Source organism: Muntiacus reevesi, chromosome 6, assembly GCF_963930625.1.
Source record: "Muntiacus reevesi chromosome 6, mMunRee1.1, whole genome shotgun sequence".
NCBI classification, from domain to species: domain Eukaryota; kingdom Metazoa; phylum Chordata; class Mammalia; order Artiodactyla; family Cervidae; genus Muntiacus; species Muntiacus reevesi.
In genome coordinates, this window is record NC_089254.1 from 99678423 (window position 1) to 99689845 (window position 11423).

An 11423-nucleotide genomic window follows, 5' to 3' on the forward strand; every position below is an offset into this window, starting at 1 on the left:
CCTGTAAGCAGAATGAAAAGTAGGTCACAATGAACACTCTTTGTTCACTTGTTGACCTGTTTGTGATTCACTCACTGATTTATTTACTGAATAAATATTAAAAGATTACTTGTTCACACTCTGTCAGGCTCCATTCTTGGCACTGGAGGTGTAACAGTGAACAAGGAAGAAAAAATCCTTGAGGTACTTCAGTTTCAGCTTCTGATGAGAGCTAATAAGAGGAAAATACAGCTTAAAGAGGGAACAAAGTGTGAAGAGGCACATGTGTAGCTTTAGAAAGCCTGGAAGGGCCACAGGATTTGAGACATTTGAGATATCAGCTGCAGGTGCTGAGGGCCTTCGCTTATCCACTTATCCAGTGGAGCTCAGGGTGATCCTTTTTGATGTTTTCTGACAGTTTTCCTTATTTGTAGAACTCAGGGGACAATGGAGGAGTTAGGTGAGCAAATGTTCTCTCGGGACATTTCCACACTTCCTATACTACTTAGATAATAATGGGTTGAAATAGGGATGTACTGCAACTTTGGATGTCTATTCTTCCTAGAGCTATAAGACTGAAACTCCAGAAGCCCAACAGATGCTACCATTAAATCATAGCCCCTTTCTAGTTTCTGGTCCCAGATTATGCAGTAGGGATGGGAGTGATGGAAGTTGGCAAAGACAATCCTAGCCTCTTCACTCTTCCTGGTCCCCTACACTCTGCAGTCCCCTCGTGACAAGAGGATTCATTAATCTGAGCTGGAAATCACTAACTAGGTTCTTCTGAGGCTCTTCGTGTTAGGAGGAGACATGCTGAGTGAAATGAGAGGCAGAAATGGACTTTTTCCATTAGAATAAGGAGGAAGAAGTGGAGAGTTTCCTCCAGGGAGCCTGCTGCCCAGAAGTCAGGAAAAAACTCAATAGTTTGTCTCAAAACAGCTCTTATTTTAGGACATCGACCCATTTCCCTGCCTGTCATCCTTCCCAAGAGGCAGAAATGATACAGATAACTGAATTGAAATCTTTAAAGGGAAGATAAGGCAAATGAATCTGTGTTCAAAGGAAGGAAGGAGAAGGAAACATGTCTCAGTGAGACTGACTAGAAATACTTTCTTTTAGCTGTTGAGATGCAGGGTTATTTCGGGGATGGATGTAAGAAGGCAGATTAGGACACTCAGGATGGCAGGGGTTGGGCTGTAAATGAGTATGTTGAGGCCTCGGAAAAAGACAAGGTGGTCAGGGATGGTGGCAGAGTTGGAGTCCAAATGTCCTGTGAAATGAGAGACAAAAGTGATTCCTTGGTTTGGTGTGTTCTTATGCATAGAGTGATATTGTTGACTATTTCTTATCTTACTGGAGATCCACACTTATCTTCACATTATCATATACTTGTTCTTGTTGCTCAGTCACTAGGTTGTGTCCGACTCTTCTTGACCCCATGGACTGTAGCCCACCCCACTCGTCTGTCTGTGGGAATTCCCAAACAAGACGACTAGAGTGAGTTGCCATTTTCTTCTCCAGGGCATCTTCCTGGATCCAGTATCTAACCCGTGTCTCGCGCAATGGCAGGCATATTCTTTACCACTGAACCACCAGGGAAACCCTCATTTTGTTTATAAAATATGTAACATCAACTTTGTACAGAGAATAGTGAAATATAAACCCACCTGTTCATTCTGTGGAGCCTGAAAGAGCAAGACATAATATCTTGTCAACCTGTGAATGTCTTTAGTGCTTTGAAATTAGCAGCATGTTGTCTCTCCTTTGCCCTCCAGATTTCAAAAAGAGCAGAAGCAGCCAGCTAGATGTTGAAAAATTACTCTAGTGCCACGGAATTTTATTTCCTTGGCTTCCCTGGCTCTAAAGAACTACACAGTATTCTTTTTGCCACTTTCTTTTTCTTCTACTTGGTGACAATGATGGGAAATATCCTCATTATTGTGATTGTCTGTGTTGATAAGCATCTGCAGACCCCCATGTATTTCTTCCTGGGTCACCTCTCTGTCCTAGAGATCCTGACCACAACTGTGACTGTCCCCTTGATGCTCTGGGGTCTCCTCCTTCCTGGGATGCAGGCAATATCCTTGACTGCCTGTTGTGTACAACTGTATTTGTACCTGTCTTTGGGAATGTCGGAGTTCATATTATTTGCTGCAATGGCTGTGGACCCTTACGTGGCTGTCTGTAACCCTCTGCGGTACACCATCACTATGAACAGCCACACCTGTCTCTGGGTGGTAATTGTGTCCTGGGTATTTGGCTTCCTGATTGAAATCAGGCCAATCTATGCCACGTTTCATCTTACTTTCTGCAAATCAAATGTGCTAGATCATTTTTACTGTGACCGAGGACAACTGTTCAAACTGTCGTGTGATCATAACCTTTTCACTGAATTTATTCTTTTTTTAATGGCTATTTTTGTACTTTTTGGTTCTTTGATCCCTACAATAGTCTCCTACCTCTACATCATCTCCACTATCCTCAAGATGCCTTCAGGATCTGGCCGGTGGAAAGCCTTCTCTACATGTGCCTCCCACTTCACCTGTGTTGTGATTGGCTACAGCAGCTGTTTGTTCCTGTTTGTGAAACCCAACCAAACGCAGGCCGCTGAGTACAACAGGGTAGCATCACTGATGGTTTTAGTGGTGAACCCTTTTCTGAACCCTTTTATCTTCACCCTCCGGAATGACAAATTCATAGAGGTGTTTCGAGATGCCATGAAAAGCTGCTATCAACTCCTCAAGGCTTAGCTGTTCTGGACCACCATGGACTCATCATCTTGGGCCTGAGTAATGAGAACTCTGATTCAAATCAGAAATAATCATTTTCATCATCAAGTAGTTTATGGTCTAATGTAACTTATAGCTTTTAATAATCACTTCCTTTTTTTAAGTGGGTATATTCATTTATACATATTATTGTAGTTACATGGATATATTCATGTATACACATTATTCTAGTTAAAATACATCTCACAAAATAAATTTAATATAACTTACCAGATGGTCCAGTGGTAAAGAATCCGCCTGTCAATGCAGAAGACCTGGCCCAGAAGATCCAGCGTGCCGCGGGCAACTAAACTTGTGTACCACAAATACTGAAGCCTGTGTACCCTAAAGCCTGTGCTCTACAAAAGAGAAGCCATCACAATAAGAGGCCTCAACTAGAGAATAGCTCTGCCTCACCCCAACTAGCATAAGCCTGCATGCAGCAAAAAGACCCAGCATGACCAAAAAAATAATAATCAATAAAAATAAAACAAATACATATAATTAAAAAAATGAATTTAACAACTAAAAATGTAAAAGATGTTCATGGTTATTAAAAACAATGCTGTGATATTTGAATGTGAAATGTGTAGAGAAGAATCATTCATTCTCTGACAACTGACCTAAATGTTTGAATCTAGGTGCTGGGTCATCTTCACCTATATTGTCCTGTGTTTCCCTGGTTTTCTCAAAGCCTCAATTTCCCATATGATTTCCGTGAGTGATGCCAAGTCCAACTCCAGGGTCTAACCTTTCCTTGAGGCTTCTGGTCCAAGGTGCAACAGTGATAGTGCGGTCTTGGAGTTTTTCTCAACCAGCAGTTGTAAGAGGAATTCATTCCTTACCAACATCAAGGTTGAATGTGTTAATACAGACAAGTCTCTATCTATTACTCTAGAAATTTGTTTTAATATTTAGCTCTAGGAAATGGATCAGAAGACTCAAGCAGAGGGGGAGAGGGACATTGATGTTCCATCATTCCATTTGATTTTTAACTATGACTTGTGCTCATTTTGTGAAAAATGGCAACTGTTTTTACAAATGTAATAGTAAATATTTCAGATGTGATTTTACAATTTTACTCAGCATCTCAGCCTTTCTCATTTATATGTAGCACTTTTGGGATTAATTTTGAATATTTTTTAAACCTCTATCCCTCAATCCAAGCAGCTGAGGTTTTTGAGCAGGGCTCCGAACCCCAATCGCATTTGAAAACCTAGAGGGAAGTGTATGACTGAACAACCCTAGGAGAGATGGGAATGGGCCATGGCATTAACACATTGGCGGTAGAGTAGGTGGCAGATCCTCTCTGTGGATCTCTGACCAGGATCCATAACTATGACCAGAGGCTGTGGGGTACAGAGAGGGCAGTGATCATCTGGGAAAGATGGGCTTCTCGTAACCCTGGAGATGAAGAGAGGAATTGGACAGAAGTCCATTTGGACGCTAGGTTTTTGACAAGTGTCTTGAATCCACTTGTGGGGTCACAGCTTGGGGGTGGCTTTCGCTCTATAGGGGTCCGTGTAGTCAGGGAGAAACACGTAGCAGCTGCATTGGCTGATTTAGACAACTGGGAATGTGTGGTAGTGGGTAAGGAAGGTCCAGGGTGTAAGGCGGCCTGTGTGTTGAGAAGCTCCTGACTGGGAGCTTCAATTTTGCCGACTGCACAACACATCCAGGGTCTCCAACTTGATTAGCCTCAGGTGGGAAGAGTGGAAGTGTCTTCAGCTTTTCCTTGACTACATTCTTGGTGTGTCTCTGAACTCATGCAAATTTTTCCTCAGTGAATAACCATCCTTGGGGGTAGAAAAGGGAGAGGAGAAAAGAGGCAGAGAAAATGAGAGACAGGGAGATAGCCAGATTCCTCTTAGCACCATTATTTCTGTACTTTTTCCAGTTTCTGCACTTGGCTATTTATTCCTCATTATGAGTGAAGAGGACAGAATCAGGCTGCCTCCCAAGCATTGCCTGGTATCAGCCATGTGGGGGTGGTGGTTGATGCCTGAGGGACAGGAGATCTTTTGGTCTTTCCCCTTCCTTTGAGATGAGTGTCTTCCAAGTGATTCTCCTCTGTGAAGGAGAGAAGAGCAAAGCATTCCTTTGGGAAGGTTGAGCTGTGCTGGCTTCTCAAAGAAGGAGTGAAGTGAGGCAGCTGCAGAGTAGATCAGCTGTCCTTCAGATCATCCCTCCATAGCAAAGAGCAGGGTGAGGATGTGCAGTGCTGGGTGTTGGCACAGCCCTCTGTCTGAGAGACCCATGACCCTGCCCCCTCTTCATCTCTTCCTTGTATCACTTCTCATTTTGTAAAGGATCTGCAGCGAGAGAGATTACAAGTTGACTGGAAAATGCTTTAGGAAAGAATGAGTGGAGGGAAATCTAGTCAGGTTGGACATTCTTTGTCTATTGTTTTGTTCTTTAATATAGTAATTGATATATTCACTGAATAGTATTTATAGAGTACACATTTTGTCATCCTCTCTTCTTATCACTGGTTGTGATACTAGGATGCCAAAGAAGGTGCCTTCAAGGTACTTAATTCCAATGTGGGATTTTGATGCTAAAATGATAAGTACAAATGTAATATGATTTGAGATATTGATGAAAGCCAATAGAAAGATAAATGCAGCTTAGAGAGTTTAGAGAACGAGGTTTTATATAATGAAATTGTTATACAAGCGGTGAGTGTGAAAGGGGTGAATTGAGCAAAGGTATGCCTCTAGTGCGCGAGGAGCCTGGCAACTAAGGAACATAGTACCATCTGGTTTGGCATTTTCTAGCATTTTTCTTAGCCTAGGGCTCTAGCCAAAATAGAAAAGTCATAGACAAACAGGTATGTTTTTGCGGCCTTTACACATTGCTCTGTGAAGCTGAGATGATGGCAGTTTGGTCCGAGGGACAGACTATTTATTTGAATGTCTGGCTCCTTGCTGCAAATAGAGATTTGGGACCTCAGAATATAGAGAATTTTGTCTCTAACTTTCAGCTGCTTTTTTTTGTTTTGTGTTCCCCAGAGGGAGACTGGGGATAGATGTGTAGGATAGAAGGGACATAGGGATGAAAGTCTTGAGCCTCTTCATTTCTTGGGACCTCTCCTATCTCATGGCATGGGATCACAAGTGGAAATATAATGTCAGAACTTAAGGTCATCAACTTGGAGCTGGCTGGGTTCTTTGTGCTTAGAGGAGACACATTCACTAAAAGCACAGATAGAGGAAGATTTTATCACAAGAATAAAGTTGAAGATAGTGGATAATCCACACTAGGAAGCCAGCTCTCCAGAAATAAGGAAATGATTCGATACTCTGTGTCCAATTGTCTTATGACAATGTCCTTGATAGGCACAAATTCTCAACAGCACACCTAAAGTGATACATAAAACAAATAACAACTTTAAAATGCATATAAGGGGGAGGAGCCAAGATGGCGGAGGAGTAGGACGGGGAGACCACTTTCTCTCCTAGAAATTCATCAAAAAAATAACTGAACGCAGAGCAAACTTCACAAAACAACTTCTGATCGCTAGCTGAGGTCATCAGGCGCCCAGAAAAGCAGCCCATTGTCTTCGAAAGGAGGTAGGACAAAATATAAAAGATAAAAAGCGAAACAAAAGAGCTAAGGACGGAGATCCGTCCCGGGAAGGGACTTAATAGAGGACGTTCCCAGACACCGGGAAACCCTCGCACTGGCGGGCCTGGGGGAAGTGTTGGAATCTCAAGAGTTTGAATCTGACTGGGAGGGATAGAATAAATAAAACCCACAGATTACGAGCCTAAAAGCAACTCCCAGCAGAAAAGTACCCCAGACGCCCGCATCCGCCACCAGCAAGTGGGGACTGAACGGAGAGGAGCGGGCAGCATTACTTGGGGCAGGGTCCGGGCCTGAGCGCCCTGAGGACAATCAGAGGGAGCTTTTGTGAGTTCCCAGCTTGAACTGTGGGAGAGCAAAGAGAGAGAAAACTAACCGGCCCGAACACACTGCCGGCCGTTCGCAGAACAAAGGGACCGAGATTCTGGGCGGCCGAAGTCCGCTGGGAGGGTCGCGGCGAGACGGAGGGCGCGGGCGCCCGACCGGCGCGGGCGGGAACTGGGGCTGGGGACGGACGCCGAGGGCAGAGGGCGCGCACGCCCGACTGGCGCCGGCGGGGACTGAGACTGGGACCGCGCGGGGCAGAAGACGCGCCGCACCCGGGGAGAGAGCGCCCGTCAAGCGCCTGGCTGCCTGGGCCGCTCGGGCGGCGTGGGGCCGGAGCGCGGGCCCAGCTTTGGGTGCTGTGCTTTTGTGAATCGCCCGAGGGCTGGAGCCGCGCGCAGCGTGGCGCGCGCTTCAGACAGAAGAGCCTGGAGCCTGAGCAGCGCAGACCGAGAAAAGAGCGCAAGCCTCTCCCGGGAGCGCCGGCCCCTCCCCGCACAGCCCCTCCCCGCAGCGCGACGGAACTAGCTACCTGAATAAGAATCCACCTCCGCCCCCGGTGTCAGGGCGGAAATTAGGCGCGGAAGAGACCGGCAACAGAACCCAAATAAACAAAGGGAACCGCTTCAGAAGGGACCGGTGCAACAGATTAAAATCCCTGAAGAAACCACCGACTGACTACACCGGAAGGGCCTGTAGATATCGAGAAGTGTAAGCTGGAACGAGGAGCTATCTGAAGCTGAGCCGAACCCACACTGACCGCAACAGCTCCAGAGAAATTCCTAGATATATTTTTTCTTTTTCTTTTCTTTTCTTTTTTTTTTTTTTTTTTTAAGTAAGGAAAAAAAAAAAAAATTTTTTTTTCTTTTTTCTTGGTTCCCTTTTATTTTCCTTTAAAAATTCCTTATTACTCCCCCATTACTCCTTAACTTTCATAGATTTTTACGATTTTTTTTAATTAGGCAAAACAATTTTTTTTTCTCTTTCTTTTTTCTTTTTTTTTCTTTTTCTTCTTTTTCTTCTTTTTTTCTGGTCTTTTTTCTTCTTCTCTTCTATTTTCTTTTTCTTTCTCTCTTATTTCTTTTAAAGCCCTCTAGCACTCCTTTTACTGCGCCTTAATTTTCATTTTCAATCCACTATAACCTTACAGAAGAAAGGGAAAAAAAAAAAAAAAAAAAGAGAAGCCCTATTTTTATACCAAACTTCATATATATTTCTAAAATTTCTTTTGTGTGTTTTGGTTTTTGTTTTTAATATAGTATTTTTAAGAGTCTAACCTCTACTCTAGATTTTTAATTTTTGTTTTTCAGTATAGGATATAAATTGTGAACATTTAAGAATCCAATATTCAGCTCCCATTTTTATTCACGAATGTGTTGATTATTCTCTCCCAATCTTGACTCTGTTTTCTACCTCAGAACACCTCTATTTCCTCCTTTCCCCTTCTCTTCCCAATCCAATTCTGTGAATCTTTGTGGGTGTCTGGGCTACGGAGAACACTCTGGGATCAGACAACTTCGTAGATCTGTCTCTCTCCTCTTGAGTCCCCCTCTTTCTCCTGCCCATCTCTATCTCCCTCCTCCCTCTCCTCTTCTCCATGTAACTCGGTGAACCTCTCTGGGTATCCCTAACGGGGGAGAAACTTTCCACCATTAACATAGAAGTTTTATTATCAGTGCTGTATAGTTGGAGAAGTCCTGAGACTACAGGAAGAATAAAACTGAAATCCAGAAGCAGGAGACTTAAGCCCAAAACTTGAGAACACCAGAAAACTCCTGACTACATGGATCTTTAAGTAATAAGTGACCGTACAAAAGCCTCCATACCTGCACCGAAACCAACCACCACCCAAGAGCCAATAAGTTTTAGAGCACGACATACCACGCAAATTCTCCAGCAACGCAGGAACATTGCCCTGAACGTCAACATACAGACAGCCCGAGGTCACACCTAACACATAGACCCATCTCAAAACTCATTACTGGGCACTCCATTGCTATCCAAAGAGAAGAAATCAAGATCCGCACACCAGAACACTGACGCAAGCTTCGCTAATCAGGAAACCTTGACAAGCCAATCGTCTAACCCCACCCACTGGGTAAAACCTCCACAATAAAAGGAACCACAGACCTGCAGAAGACAGAAAGCCCACTCCAGACACAGCAATCTAAACAAGATGAAAAGGCAGAGAAATACCCAACAGGTAAAGGAACATGAAAAAAGCCCACCAAGTCAAACAAAAGAGGAGGAGATAGGGAATCTACCTGAAAAAGAATTTAGAATAATGATAATAAAAATGATCCAAAATCTTGAAAGCAAAATGGAGGTACAGATAAATAGCCTGGAGACAAAGATTGAAAAGATGCAAGAAATGTTTAATAAAGATCTAGAAGAAATAAAAAAGAGTCAATTAAAAATGAATAATGCAATGAATGAGATCAAAAACACTCTGGAGGGAACCAAGAGTAGAATAACGGAGACAGAAGATAGGATAAGTGAGGTAGAAGATAAAATGGTGGAAATAAATGAAGCAGAGAGGAAAAAAGAAAAAAGGATCAAAAGAAATGAGGACAACCTCAGGGACCTCTGGGACAATGTGAAACGCCCCAACATTCGAATCATAGGAGTCCCAGAAGAAGAAGACAAAAAGAAAGGCCATGAGAAAATACTCGAGGAGATAATAGCTGAGAACTTCCCTAAAATGGGGAAGGAAATAGCCACCCAAGTCCAAGAAACCCAGAGAGTCCCAAACAGGATAAACCCAAGGCGAAACACCCCAAGACACATATTAATCAAATTAACAAAGATCAAACACAAAGAACAAATACTAAAAGCAGCAAGGGAGAAACAACAAATAACACACAAAGGGATTCCTATAAGGATAACAGCTGATCTATCAATAGAAACCCTCCAGGCCAGAAGGGAATGGCAGGACATACTGAAAGTAATGAAAGAGAATAACCTACAACCTAGATTACTGTACCCAGCAAGGATCTCATTCAGATATGAAGGAGAATTCAAAAGCTTTACAGACAAGCAAAAGCTGAGACAATTCAGCACCACCAAACCAGCTCTTCAACAAATGCTAAAGGATCTTCTCTAGACAGGAAATGCAGAAAGGTTGTATAAACGTGAACCCAAAACAACAAAGTAAATGACAACGGGACCACACCTATCAATAATTACCTTAAATGTAAATGGGTTGAATGCCCCAACCAAAAGACAAAGATTGGCTGAATGGATACAAAAACAAGACCCCTATATATGCTGTCTACAAGAGACCCACCTCAAAACAAGGGACACATACAGACTGAAAGTGAAGGGCTGGAAAAAAATATTTCACGCAAACGGAGATCAAAAGAAAGCAGGAGTCGCAATACTCATATCAGATAAAATAGACTTCCAAATAAAGGATGTGAAAAGAGACAAAGAAGGACACTACATAATGATCAAAGGATCAATCCAAGAAGAAGATATAACAATTATAAATATATATGCACCCAACATAGGAGCACCACAATATATACGGCAAACACTAACGAGTATGAAAGAGGAAATTAATAGTAACACAATAATAGTGGGAGACTTTAATACCCCACTCACAGCCATGGATAGATCAACTAAACAGAAAATCAACAAGGAAACACAAACCTTAAATGATACAATGGACCAGCTAGACCTAATTGATATCTATAGGACATTTCACCCCAAAACAATCAACTTCACATTTTTCTCAAGTGCACACGGAACCTTCTCCAGAATAGATCACATCCTGGGCCATAAATCTGGTCTCGGAAAATTCAAAAAAATTGAAATCATTCCAGTCATCTTTTCTGACCACAGTGCAGTAAGATTAGATCTGAATTACAGGAAAAAAATTGTTAAAAATTCTAACATATGGAGGCTAAATAACACGCTTCTGAATAACCAACAAATCATAGAAGAAATCAAAAAAGAAATCAAAGTATGTATAGAAATAAATGAAAATGAAAACACAACAACCCAAAACCTATGGGACACTGTAAAAGCAGTGCTAAGGGGAAGGTTCATAGCATTACAGGCACACATCAAGAAACAAGAAAAAAGCCAAATAAATAACCTAACTCTACACCTAAAGCAATTAGAGAAGGAAGAAATGAAGAACCCCAGGGTTAGCAGAAGGAAAGAAATCTTAAAAATTAGGGCAGAAATAAATGCGAAAGAAACTAAAGAGACCATAGCAAAAATCAACAAAGCTAAAAGCTGGTTTTTTGAAAAAATAAACAAAATTGACAAACCATTAGCAAGACTCATTAAGAAACAAAGAGAGAAGAACCAAATTAACAAAATAAGAAATGAAAAGGGTGAGATCACAACAGACAACACTGAAATACAAAGGATCATAAGAGACTACTACCAGCAGCTCTATGCCAATAAAATGGACAACTTGGATGAAATGGACAAATTCTTAGAAAAGTATAACTTTCCAAAACTGAACCAGGAAGAAATAGAAGATCTTAACAGAGTCATCACAAGCAAGGAAATCGAAACTGTAATCAGAAATCTTCCAGCAAACAAAAGCCCAGGACCAGATGGCTTCACAGCTGAATTCTACCAAAAATTTAGAGAAGAGCTAACACCTATCTTACTCAAACTCTTCCAGAAAATTGCAGAAGAAGGTAAACTTCCAAACTCATTCTATGAGGCCACCATCACCCTAATTCCAAAACCAGACAAAGATGCCACAAAAAAAGAAAACTACAGGCCAATATCACTGATGAACATAGA

At 42.2% G+C, this 11423-nt stretch overlaps 1 protein-coding gene across 1 annotated transcript; it reads left to right on the forward strand.

Moving 5' to 3' along the window:
* The first annotated feature begins 1784 nt into the window (after positions 1–1784).
* Positions 1785–2729, forward strand: LOC136170350 (olfactory receptor 9A4-like). The gene has a single exon (XM_065938503.1). The coding sequence runs from the start codon at positions 1785–1787 to the stop codon at positions 2727–2729; it is 945 nt and encodes a 314-aa protein (XP_065794575.1).
* The last annotated feature ends 8694 nt before the right edge of the window (positions 2730–11423 follow it).